The sequence below is a fragment of the Alligator sinensis genome, unplaced genomic scaffold, assembly GCF_000455745.1.
Source record: "Alligator sinensis unplaced genomic scaffold, ASM45574v1 scaffold404_1, whole genome shotgun sequence".
In the NCBI taxonomy this organism is placed as follows: Eukaryota; Metazoa; Chordata; order Crocodylia; family Alligatoridae; genus Alligator; species Alligator sinensis.
Genome location: NW_005841839.1, coordinates 6,016,704 through 6,030,347, shown reverse-complemented (window position 1 = coordinate 6,030,347; position 13,644 = coordinate 6,016,704). Strand labels below are relative to the sequence as shown.

The following is a 13,644-nucleotide window of genomic DNA, read 5'->3' as shown; positions in this document are numbered from 1 at the left end:
CAGAGAAGTAGCAGAAACAACCAGTTGCTTCAGTCTTGGTGCTGAGGCTGGTTTTATACATGCTGCTGGGGGGTTGCTCCATTGATTAGTATTCTGCCCAGTGGCTTCTCACTGTTTTGGAGGTAGCCTTAGCTATTGCCTGGCAACCACAATGTGGAAGTACAACACCAGCTCCAGAGTGCAAGCATGCTCCTAGTATGCATACACACTCATTTGCTCCTTCGCTCTCAGTCGCTGCTGCTGCTCACAGGCTGGTCCAAAATAGGTGGCCGTATCCTCTCTGCCGAACCATCCTTGCCTTTGCTTTGGGTGAGGGAGAGTTGGAAAAGGAGAAAAGCAGAGAGAGCAAAGAGCCATCAGTAAAAGAGGAGGAGAGGGTTTTTAGCAGTGGAACGACTGGGCTGGCTGAAGTTAAGGTTTGGTCTGTCTGTCTGTCTTGCATTCAGAGAGAAAGGGTGCTGAGTTTGTTTGCTAGGCAGGTTGGTGCTGTAATTCATGTGTATATGTGTGTGTGCACGTGCATGCATCTGGCTATCCACATCTGCTGGTGGAAGTGCCATAGGGCACTATGCTACCTTTCCCTTACCTCAGCCAATATGTGTTTGGGTCTGGTCTTTGCTGCTGGAGGGAACTGCCCCCAGGCACGTGGCTCCCCACTGTTTGGCTTCTTTTGGGGCAAACTCTTGCTCTTGGGTTTGTTCCTTTTCTCCAAGGTTTTGCCATGTCAGGAATGGGGCCCAGTCCAGAGCAGAGGATTGCTGCAAGGTTGGGCTGTCTCTACATCTGTCTGGTAACACCTCTCTGGCAGTGGTGACTGCTGTCTTTCATGCTGGGGCTGGGCATCCCCATGGAAAGGAAGGGATTAGCATAGATCCACTTTTACTGTGTCCCACTATCGGCCTTCCTTGGTGGCTAGGAGGGGTCAGCTTGTGCAAAACCATGTGCAGTTTATTTATATCCACTACACCTACACACACACACTAGGACACACTTCCCCACCCTTTTGCTAACATGCCTGCTTTTCCCTCTCCTTCACAGACATGCTCTGTCACACTCAAAGAGGAATCAGCAGTAGGTTAGCAATAGTCTCTCCTCACAAGGGAGATTTTGCATGTGTACAAACCCAGAGCCTTTCAGAGCTTTTCCCACAGCATTTCCTTCTGAAAGACTGAGGCAGGCTAAGGTCGCTTGGGAAACATAGAGATCTGAGTCACAGAGCAGGTGGTTCGCCATTCCCTCTAATTTTTAGTAAACTGTGTTGTTGATGAGATAGCAAGAGGTCAGCTGCACTTGGAAAACAAGAGCACATGGGAAATTTGCCCTATGTCAGACCATCTCTGATGCCCATTTGCAGATCTCTGCTTGAGGTTTGATACAGTTGATTGAGATGAAAGAATTTCATGGTTAAGTCACCAACTGGGGTTTGAGAGATTTGGGTTCATTCCCATGCTCTGCTACAAATTTGTAGTGGGACTTTGGGCATGTCTCTCATCTCCCATCTGACTTGCTTCGCTATCTGTAGAATTCACCCTGTGCCTCGCTTACTGACCTTACAGAGGGCTGTACATAGGAAGGTTAGAAGGTGGCTTTATTAGCCAGTGATTCAAATAGCACTGAGTGCCTTGGTCCTGGTGGCTTTTCTGCTTATCTGAATGCAGAGGTTGTGAGACCTGCCCCTCTGCCCAGTGTGTTGGCAAGTATTGGCAATGGTGCTGGTTATCAGAGCCCCTTTCATTCTCAGACTCCTGCCACAAGGACCTTAGCAGCGCAAGCTGCCTTGGCAAAGCTTGTATGTTCCCACTTGAGACTACCTACAAGGGAGTCAGTCCATGATGTTTGTCATGAGAACACCTCTCTATTCAGGGCAGGACTGAAACACCTGCCCATTTCACACAGGCTGGGATGGAGTTCTTGGGCAGTTGGTTTTAGCTGCTTGTGGCAATGGCCAAGTTTGAACTCATGGCCTGGAAGTAAAAGGCTTAAAGAAATGTCTGTATTTTTGTCTTTCAGAGCCTGGGGTCAGCAGACAAGAAGGACTTTTACCAACAAAAGTAAGTGCCAGTGGCCTGTGTGTATATGTATACATGCATCTGAGTGGAAATTCACTGTTGCTGCATATTATTGAGAAAAATACTGTATCTTGCTAAGATTAGACATTTCAGTGGATAAGAATAGCTTCTGCAATTATACTAGCTAGGCTAACACTGGAAGGGTTGTCAATCATTTTGCTCCAGGGCTTATGCAAATAACTAGATCAGGTCAGGAAAAATCAAGGCTGTTCTACCTAGCATCAAGGACAGGGCTGGCACCAGTCACCCTAGCAGGTAGAGAATGCCAAGATGACCTTTGCCACCTCTTCTCTCCACTCTGAATTTGCAGTGAGCACAGATTGGCTGATCTGAAGAGCCTGGTGTTTTGGTTTGGTTTAATGTTGTAGTTGGCTGGTCTTGGGTCTTGGAGCAGATCTTCAACTGCCTGTGCTTTGATGCAGTTGCTTTCTCTGTTGCAAACTGTCCATGTAGGATGAATATCCATGATGGTGATATTGGAGAAGGAGGGTTCTGTGGAACCACTTTATCAATGGTCAGAGAGGTAGTTAGGCATGGGAATCTGAAGTCAAGCCAAAGGCAGGGTAGGGTGGCACCTTAGAGACCAACTGGTTCCCTCCTGAGGCAGGAGCTTTCATAGGCAACAACCTACTTTGTCAGAAGTTGACTATGAAAGCTCCTGCATCTCTCAACCAGTTAGTTTCTAAGGTGCCACTCAGCCTAGCCTTCTGCTTTTATCAATGGTCATTACCCCACTAGACCATTAACAGAGCATGTGGTTGGTAACACATCATGTTCTCTGACTAGATGGACCATTGTTCTAAGTCAGCTATAGCAAGCTTTTTGTCACAGAAAAAGTAAAGCACACGAAACATTTTCAACCTATGGTACCCTTATTAAAATATAAGCAAAGGCCTTGCTCTTACAGGATTCGCAATACCACACCAAACACACACTGCATGTAGCTGAAAGGCACCTTTACACCTGCGGGATGTGAAAGCTTCTGTGTTTGAAATACAGCAATATGATCTTTTGATAAGAGCAACCTCTCTCAAAACCTGGAGATACAATTACAGCTTTAGGTCCTGACTGCGAGGGAGCTGTTCCTGTGAGCCTGCAGCTTTTCAATGTCAAGCATGTATTTGTGTGCAGATGGTCAGTTGGCGCTCAGCACTCTTTGCTTTTTTCATAATGTTCTGATCCTGTCCCTGTTGGGGAAAAATGAAAAATCAGTGAATTGTGAGGGTTTTTCTAAATCTTCTGAAATAAAGGGTGTTGATGTGACTTTTACTGTCTGAGTACCTGTTCCAAGAGCTGTGGAAAGGTGATGTAAATTTTTGGAATAGCAGTGGGATTTTCTCTCTAGGGGATGGGATTGGGGAGGAACAGGCTTTAAAAAATGGAAATGTTCTTCTGTTCTTCATGTCTTCTGGTTGTTTTCCAAAGAGCATCTCCACAAAGTTCCTTTTCAGCAAGGCGTATGAAATGTGTACTGAGCACAAGACAGCACTGCCTTATCTGATTTATTCTTAGCATCAGAGTAGATGTCTTCACAGTTCTATTGGGATTTGAGGCTCCACGAGAGAGTATGTCATTGCAAGTACCTGTTTCCAGTTCAAGATGCATTCTGTAAGGGTTGGTATGTAGGACTGTGTATAGTTTTCAAATGTCTGAATCTGTCTCTATCTGTATCTAACTATTTGTGTATAGTTTTCAACTATTTGTGTATAGTTTGCTTCTGTCTGTCTGTGTATGAATGTATATAAGTATTTCTGTCATTACCAAGATTTCTGAACAGAAATACTTAACATCAGGCTAGTAAACACCAGGAAGTCTTGATCCTCTTGCTTGAGGACATACACTGTTCATCAGTTTTAGATAGTCAGGGAGAGCTGTTGGGGGCTCAGTATTTTGAAAACCAGGCCACTCAAGATGTCTACATGACATGCAGATTTCTAGTAGCTCAGGACCAATCATTAGGGAATTATGATCCCATCCTAGACAAAACTAAACAAAATGAAGCCCCCAGTGGCTGAGAACTTAAAAGAACTTTGTAGCCTTATTAGTGATCCTCTGGGGTCTTGTGGCTCCTGGCAGACATTAAGTTGGGATCTGAGGAATTTTCTGCCCCATCCCACAAATCATGTGTCCTGTCATACCAGACAAGCCTGGCAGGATATGTGATATCTAGGATGGGGCATAACATTTCTCAAATCCCAGTTGTGTGACTGCCAGGGTTGAAGCGGATTCTGAGGCTGCCCCTGATCCTATTTCCCAGCTTGTAGGGCTGCCTGATGACAACAATCAGCTAATGGTCAGCATCAGGACCAGGGCAGTACCAGGCCCGGCTCAAGACCCAGGGCTGTCCTGTTCCTGATCCTTGGGATAAGGCTGGGAGCAGCCTTGAGACGGGACTATTCTGGTCTTAATGCTGACAAATAGTTTATTGCCCCTTCATTGTCTGGGTCTGGAACACATGCTGCACATTCAATTTAAGGTACCAAAAAACCAGTTACAAAGATGTTCCACATTATATGTTGAATATCTCTGTGGCTGGTTTGACATTTTATCATGCCATAAATTGGCTGAATGTCTGACATGTTGCAAGTCATGGCATAATTTACAAACACTTTAATTGTGTCATAAATGTAATGTCCATCAGGGGCCTATGCTATATATTTGCATGGATAGCATGAGTTTTGATATTAGTAAAGTTTTGAGTAGCTCAAATATCCCTCTGCCACCTGAAGTTCTTATGAGACTATGCTTGTCAGAAATGTGAAGATAGACATTGAGATTCCTTATAAATGGAGGACCTAATCATGGAAGGCCACCTCCAAATCCCACCCTGTAGGAGAACCAAAAGAAAATTGCAGTGTTCCCTATAGATTGTTCCATGAGGTCTGTTGACCTGCCTTAGAGTCTGGTTTTCCCCAGCCCACTGAAGTCATAAAATCATGGGCCTGTCTAGTGCACTACATGGCAGGGCTTGTAAGGGCCAGGCCTTTTTTTGTTAGATGTTTGGTGTCTCACTGCTGCTTCCCAAGCACCCTCCATTCCCAAGGCAGCATTATTCCATCAGGAGCTCTGACTTGACTGATTTTCTCCATAAACCTGGCTCAAACTCTGACCATTTTAGAAGCTTTTGCCTGTATGTGTACAGAACCCTTCGTTACAGAATGATTTATCCCTTGCTGTGTTTCTTGTCTGACCAACGATTCCCTAAAAGCTGCAGCTTACAATGTGCAAAGAAACAATACAAAGGAGCCTTCATCTGAGGAAGAGGAGAGTATACAAGTCAGCTTCCTTCCCTAACAAAACATGTGCCGTTTCTGCAGTTTAACCCCTGCTTTCCATTTCTAAGCTAAGGGGGTGATCTGACCCTTAGTTTAGCTTCATGACAGGTATAAGAACATCCTTGTTTGGCTGAATGCATTGTGAAGTTAGACTGTGACCTAGCCAATCCCAATGCAGATAACTGGAGTTAATTTGCCTCCTGCCATCCTAGTTAAGATTCTTTAAGTGTTGTTTTGGAGCTTATGTGACACACAAATAAAGCCCCATTTGACAGGTACAACTTGATGGTGGTTGCCCTGTGCCATTGCTGCTGTCTAGTTTGACCTTTTCAACCTGTAGCTGCCACTGGCATTTTTGCTGCCTCTGTGACAGTGCAGTTGTCTGGTCCTGCAAGGCTGTGCCACACAGATCTGACTCTGTCCTCTTACTGATGTCAATGTGAGCTGAAGGTGCTAACCACTTGAGAGGAGGGGCTCATCACCTGGTAGGTTTGGAACCTTTATGCTGGAATAGATGCACACTTTTCAGTAGTCCCTGCCACAGACAAGCACATGCACACTGCTACACAAATCCTCCTCTCTAATACTTACCTTATACTGTTTTTCTACACAGAACTTCCATGGACAGCTACAAGGAACCTCATGCAGAAGAACAGCATTTGTGTAGCATCTTTTTACCTAAGGATCCCCCACATTTGTGTAGCATCTTTTTACCCAAGGATCCCCCATGCTCATGCCCATGAACTCTGGAGTTTAGACTGGAGAGAAGAATTCAGACATAAATCTGCATGCTAAGGAACAAAACCTTTAAAATGGTGCCCCATAAGCACTTACTGCTTCTTTTCTAAGACATATTTAAGCTCTAGAGAATATTACTAATTGCAGTTAACTTCTGGAGCAAGGGCTTCAAATCACAGCTGCTTTCTGTGGTTCTCACTTTTTAGCTTCTATCTTTGTATTTTACAGTCATAGATTGTTCACCATGAAAATCAAGTTTTTATTTGATCATCCCTGTCCTAATAAAGAACTCACCTCTACTTCTTGCTTTTTTCCATGTTACCGAATGTATCGGAGTTTGTCTTCATTTGCATTATAGTAAAGTCAGCATCCTCCATGTTAAATGCTGTGCAGACATATTTTCCAAAGTGTTTCTCATTTGTTTATCTCCATTCCCATTTAATGTGAAAAAAATTCCTATAAACTTCACTGGACAAGAGTGAGGCCCATCCTGAGTACTTCAGAGGTTTCCAGCCATAATTTTAAAATGCCCCAGGTATTAGTGTGTGCATCACTTCCTTTGGGAGAACTATTGAGCTCTTAATCCCAGACAGGTTTTCCTGAAATTCATCCTATATTTTTCTTTTTCTTAAGTTTATTCAAATTAGTTGTACCAAATCTTGTACCAACCAGCCTTGTAAGTAATTCCTCCTTCCTTTGGCGATCATTTCTATCAGAATTTCTGATTAAATAATCATGGTAGAATATTTATGATATTAGATTGTTAGAATATAAGATAACAGAAGGAATTTCTTCATATGAGGATGGTTAAGCACTGGACCAAAGTACCTAGAGAGGTTGTGGAATCTCTGATATTGGAAGTTTTTAAGATCAGATTAGATAGACTTGTGTTTTAATGATGGTTTAGGCGGAGATGTTTCTTTCTTAAGGAGGGGAGATTGGATTAGATGTCCTCCTTAAGACCTTTTCAGCCTTGTGATTCTTACGATCCCTCTTTCCTTAGGCAGAAGACCAGGCAGGGCATCATTTTAGAGAGTACTTGGTTCTAAATCTCTAAGGTGCCATCCTGCCCTGATTTTGCCTGCCTTCAGGCAACGTTACTAACTACTTCTCTTTTTCCTTAGTTGCCGTTTGATGAAGATGTTAAAAAGTGGTAGGCTCTTTTCTTAGTGTCCTGTTCATTACCCACTGATGCCAATAAAATAGCATCTTTGTCTATTCACCTAATTGGCTTTTTGTTATGATACTAATCCTTCTTAATCAGACAGTCCTTCCAGACATATGGGTGGATCTATAATTTTGAGAAGGCAGTGTAGATGGTGAGGCACATCATCACATATAAAATAACATATATGTTTCTCCAGTTAAAAATAGACTAAAAGATTTACTAATGTGCTAGGGGTCTAAGGCTGTATTTTTCAGTTTAAGATTGAAGCAAAATCAAATATAACTTTGTTGGAGTGAGTTAAAAACAATCTGCAGGGCTGTGGAATAGGACCTTCATTACCAGGAACAGCTAATATCAGAATTGCAGAGCAAAGGATAACTTGACTGGTGGAACACCAAGACCATTAGAAAGAAGAGAGGTTCATTAACGCCTGTGGAATGAAGAGGTTAGAGGGGATCAGCTAGATGATAATGAACCATATGGTCAATTGACTTCTTCAGCATTGCCTGACTAGAAATGCTGCTGCCACTGCTAGTTAGGTTTTAAACTTTGGGTGGAGCAGGAGCTGAAGGGGGCTTACAGATATACCAATGCGCCACCCCAGATCTGCCCCTGCTATGACTGTACTGCCACCACTGCTCATCTCTGTGGCAGCATGGAGAAATACCTTCAGCTGGTACTTGTGCCCAGAGTGGTACAGAGAGAGTGCCCACAGCTGATGCCCCCCCAGCCACTGAATGCCCCCAAAGTCCCACATCTGTGGGCCAGATCCAGTGGCTCCATGGGCTGGGTCTGGCCTGCAGGCTGTAGATTGCCAGCCCTTCACCTAGGGTATTAAAACTGGACCTGAACCTTTGGCCTAAAATGATGTTAGCTCCTATTCCTGAGGATCCTTCTCCATTTCTTGGATGCTTTGATTTTTTTTTTTTATATTTAAGTTGCTTAAGATTTTTATTATTATAAATTCATTGCAACCAAAATTTTCTTCTGATATCTTTTGAAACCCCATTCCTGTACAGGTACAGGTAAATAATATAAAACAAAAAAACAGTATCTATGGGCAAGGGAATCCTAAGTGACCAATTGGTTATCTTGAGCCTTTAGGTGCTTACAGATGCATAGATGTATCTGGTGGACTTCATAGGAGTGCAGCAGATTAGGATCCTAACTTTCATAGACTTTCAATGGGAGTTCAGTGCTTAATGCACTTAAGTTCTTTTGAAACTAAAGTTCTTATGACACTAAACTTTGGGGCATAGCGTCCATACCTGAGGACAGGCTAGTGATCCAGGCTGACTTGGATAAGCTTAGTAAGTGGGCAGACACAAATCTGATGACGTTCAATACTGATAAATGCAAGGTACTCCACCTTGGAAAAAAAAAACCCTGGCAGACCTACAGGCTCGGCAGTGCTACGCTTGCTAGCACCACTGCTGAAAGAGACTTGGGGATCATGACTGACCACAAGATGAACATGAGCCACCGATGCGATGTGGCAGCTGGGAAAGCAAACAAAATCCTGGCTTGCATCTATAGATGCTTCTCAAGTAAATCTCAGGATGTCATCCTCCAGCTGTACTCTGATTTGGTGGGGCCGCAGCTGGAGTAATGCATCCAGTTCTGGGCTCCGCAATTCAAGAAGGATGTTGAGAAGCTTGAGAGAGTCCAGAGGAGAGTCATGGGCATGATCAGAGGGCAAGAGAATAGGCCCTATGAAGAGAGGCTGAGAGCCATGGGACTCTTCAGTCTGGAAAAGTGGGGGCTCAGGGGGGACCTGGTGGCTACCTATAAGTACACAAGGGGTGTTCATCAGGATCTGGGAGAATGTCTGTTCACCAGAGCACCCCAAGGAAAAACAGGACCAATGGGCATAAACTCCTACAAGACTGTTTTAGGCTGGACATAAGAAAAAAGTTCTTTGCTGGGAGAGCCCCCAAGACCTGGAATAGACTCCCTCCAGATGTGGTGCAGGCACCTACTCTGGACTTATTCAAGAAATGCTTGGATGCTTATCTTGCTGGGGTCCTTTGACTCTAGCTGACTTCCTGCCCCTGGGGCAGGGGACTGGACTTGATGATCTTCAAGGTCTCTTCCAGCCTTAATGTCTATGAATCTATGAAAATCCAGCTAAACACCCATGTACATTTTTGGTGCCCAAGTACCGATGTGAATCTGGCTCTTTGTCCTTGCTCCCCAATCCTGTCATCATGGCCATGCAACCACACTCATGTTTAATTCCCTGTACAGATGCCCACAAACATTCTGGTTCCAATTTTGGACTCATCACTGAGTATCCAGAGATCTGTTAAACAACTGTTTCTTCATCTGTCCTGTGTGGTACTGGTTTTCGGTCTTCCTCTCCTCAGATATGGTATGTGGGTCTTAGATTAAAAGCTCTTTTGGAAGGGAATATTCCTTGGCTTGTTCTGTAGAATGCATGTGCATTATTTCGATAAGTAATTAAGAATATTCTCTGAGAGTCATTACATGGTAAGAATATTATAATCACAGTTGTTGGTGTAATTCACGCAGCGGGTAAGATCCAGGCAGACACTGGCTTGCTTTTATGGAAATGAACTGCACTGGCATTTGGTTAACCGAATTACCATATTCTTATATCTGCTATAAACTATGAACCATGTATGTATGTCTGTATTCTTCCATATGTGTTCTCAAATCTCTGTAGTTCTTGGGTAAGAGAGTTTTCCAGGGTAAATGTTTCAGCGACTAGACAAGTTCAAGTCATTCTTGCAATTTAATATGCCAAGAGGGAACACTGACTTGTTATTAGGAGACCGGGCATCAGAACTCCTGGGTTCTCTTTTTCGTCTTAAGGAGGAAATATATGTACTGATTAGAGCAGGAACTAGGAAGTGAAACTCCTGGGTTTTCATTTGTCTGCCACCAATTCACCTTGTGACCTTGATCTACTCACTTAAGTATACAGTACTGTCCTTGCCACTTTTATAACACCGGATGTGACGGTGCCCATCTCTCAAGAGATTTGCAAGGCTTAGTTACAATCAGCAAAGCACTTTAGGATCCTGAAATAAAAGCTGCTATAGCAGTGTTAAGTATTAGTATAAATCTGTCCAGTGTTCCAAATAACAGCTCTGGGAAGGATGTGCCAACTCAGATTTATAAGTCCTGCATCTTGCCAAGAAAAAAAATCCACATATCAATTTCATTTGCAGTGTAGAGCCCCTCTTTGCATTAAGGGTCATCACTGTTCATCTTCTCCACTGAAGCTTATATACAGTCCTCATCTTTAGCTGCAATTCAGTAGGTGTGCAAAACCACCTTAAATAAAACACCCCCACTTATGGGGGCTTTTGGGGGGTTTTTTGCCTTGCAATATTCATTTGCTCATTGTTGGTCTCTGTTGTTAACTGATTTTTTACCTGTCTTTTTAAGGTAGAATGTTTGTTCCAAGGCTAGGCAAGGTTCTTTGGATAGATGTGGTATCTTTTATTAGACCAACTAAATAGTTGGGGAAAAGTTCTTTGCAAACTTTCGGGCACAACTCAGAACAACAGCAGAGTCTCCCAATGCCTGAAGAAGGGTGTTTGTGCCTGAAAGCTTTCAAAGAACTCTTTTCCAACTATTTAGTTAGTCTAAGAAAAGATATTCTTATATCTACCCAAAGAACCTTGCCTGCCTAGGTCCTTAGACCAACACGGCCACAACCAACAACCCTGTTCCAAGGCTAAGAGCTTTCCACTCCAACTTTTAGCCAAGAGTGAAGATTTAAGACTGAATTTTTATATTCTAACGTAGCATTTTAAAGGTTGTGAGTACTTATACCCTGGACACATTAAAGAGCAATTCTGATGTGTGTCTATGAGGGAGGGACACTGCTCTCAGTTTCTGCTTTAACTTAGACTTATAATAATAATAGTGATAATACACAAATCCCGAATTTGACTTTGATCACGGTGATTGAGAACAATCAGCAGAGGCACTGATTCACTTAACAGTGAAGCTGAATTAACTCTGCAAACTTACCTGCCTGCTCTTATTGGTAGAGTACCAAGGACCAGGGATGAGGGAGCACAGGTAAGGAAAAGTGGAATGGGATATGTTATGAACTGGAAGGGAAGGCAGCAAGGGGAGGAGGAACAGTGAAGCATGGAGGATAAGTAGGGAAAGGCAGCTTGAGAGGAAGGACAGTCTTGAAAGACCTGAGTTCTGTTCGGTTCCCAGCTCTGTCGTAGACTTTGTGTGTGGCATCAGATGAGTCTAAATCTCCCTGGGCGTCGTTTACAAAATGGGATTACAATTCTTCCTTTCTCCTCTGTCTTTCTGTTCTCAAGAGGTGGTGATGTACCCTCTCTCTCTCACACAACCTACACAGTCTCCTTCCCAGTCTGTCTTTCTTCCCCCTAGTACCAATCTCCAGTCCCCCCACTTCCAGCTCCTTGTACTGGTCTGATCCCCCCACCACATATACTCTTGTCCCTTAACCACTTGGAGAGCAGGCAAGATAGACTGCAGGCGTAGTTAAAGGAAAGGATTTGGGTCCATAATGGTAGGTAATGAATAGATTGGAGAGTGGACAGAAGATGCAGGTGGGAGAAGGGGAAGGGGTGAACTGTCCTTGCCAGTGGGGTATGTATCACTTTCCCGCAGATCCCAGCTTTGTTTACAGCCAATTTTGTCTACAGTCAAGCAGTTGACTCTTCAGCACCTAAGGTTACTAAGTAAAGAAGTTTACAATGCCGGTCAGGGTATCCTAGCAGCAGGGCTCTAGCCATCAAAAGTTTATAGCTGGCTTAAGACGTATTTCACTGGGGTCTGGCCAATAGACATGGAGTCTGAGTTACAAGAAGATTGAGGGATTTTTACAAGTCACCGAGCACTGGGAATAGAAAGAAATCCCTAATAGGCACCTCTGAGAAGTGACATGGGTTCAATAGCTGCTCACAGCAACAGTGCTGGTTACTGTTTGGAGTTGGCTTCTAGGAGCTGGAGAAGGCAGAACAAGGATTGGCACAAGGAATATATGGAGGGGCAGGGTTGGCTGATTGGACTATTACTAAAACACTGCAGGTAGGATGTTGCCATAAAGAGGTCATCGGGGAATATACTGGCTTGCATTGGAATGGTGGGAGGGGAGCAGCTGCTTTACTTAAAGTTGCAAAAAGCCTTTGTGATGCATTAAGCCTTCAGACTGAGATTGCCTGGCCTCTGCTCGGAACGGATATTCTAGCTGCGGGGGGGAGGGGGGGCATACCTCCCATAGGCATCCCTTCAGGACATGCTCAGCACAGAGGAATCTCCATCATATGGAGTGCTGGCAGAAACATGTCCTGCAAGTCCACCCCCAGAGCCTATGGCAGGAGTGAGTTGGGTGTGGGATAGGGAGGGAAAGAAGCTAGAGAACAGTGTGCTCCAGCTCACTCCAGCTGATATGGCATCTCTTATTTTGCATGAACCAATTAGTTAGTGCAAGGGTAGACTCACTCCTAAGGTGTGCTAACTTGTACATGGTTTGGCCAGGAGCAAAAACCCCAGGAGCTGCTGTAACCAGTTTCCTAACAGCCTCGCCTGCCCTGTACTCTGAGTACAGTATAAAATCTGCTCCTTTGTATAGATAGCAACCTGGGCAAGGTTGTGGCATTTGTCTGCAGTACTGCACAGGGCAGAGGGAGGCTCAGGCTCACCCAACGTTCCCTGGTTCACACGTAGGGCATGTTCCATCTGTCCCATCCTTCTCCGATAATAGACACAGGGAACATGGCCATAGCTCCAAGTGTCTCCATCTCCTTTGGAATGATTTTGTGCCTCTGAGGGCACTTCCTGGATTCTACTAAGCCTAGAAACTGGCTCTTCTGCTGTCCTACTCCTTGATGTAGCTTTGTGACTGGGCTTGTTAAGAGCAGAATGGAAAGCAGTCTAACAGAGAGGTAGTGTTGTTGGGGGGATGAAGCAGAAAACATGAGGAAGGTGATCTGAAGGACACATAAAGCAAAAAGTATTAGGCCTAGATCTGTGGTATCTTATGGGAAGTGCCATGTCTCTCAGGTGGGGCAAACTCATAGTGCAGTTTGATTTTGGAGCTGGGAAAGCAGGAAGATTAATTCATCCAAAGCAGTGAGCTCACTAAGCCAGTGTGCCAGCAGCCTCATTATTTTACTACCTAAGTAATGATCCTGGAATGAGCAGCCTATCATCCCCCTGTTCACAGTTGGCAGTTTCTGCTGCCTTTCCCTGCCTACCTATGAACAGATACATGCTGAGGTGTCATTCATCCAACAGCACTTAAGCCAACTTCTCCCATCGGCTGCTTCTCATCTCAGCATATGATAGAGGCATTTAGTGGAGGAACCTTGGCTTATTCCATGCTTCTTATCCCTTCACCACTGACAAGCAAGTTAAAATTTTTCCTGAGTTT

At 44.1% G+C, this 13,644-nt stretch overlaps 1 protein-coding gene across 1 annotated transcript in view; it reads left to right on the top strand.

Annotated features, from left to right (window-relative positions):
• The window catches only part of LOC102380525 (ankyrin repeat and fibronectin type-III domain-containing protein 1-like), a 412,615-nt gene that overhangs the window by 262,358 nt on the left and 136,613 nt on the right, over positions 1-13,644 (top strand). Inside the window, exon 4 of the mRNA XM_025203646.1 lies at positions 2,011-2,051. Within this exon, the coding sequence (XP_025059431.1) occupies positions 2,011-2,051 (41 nt within the window). The remainder of the gene's footprint in view (positions 1-2,010; positions 2,052-13,644) is intronic.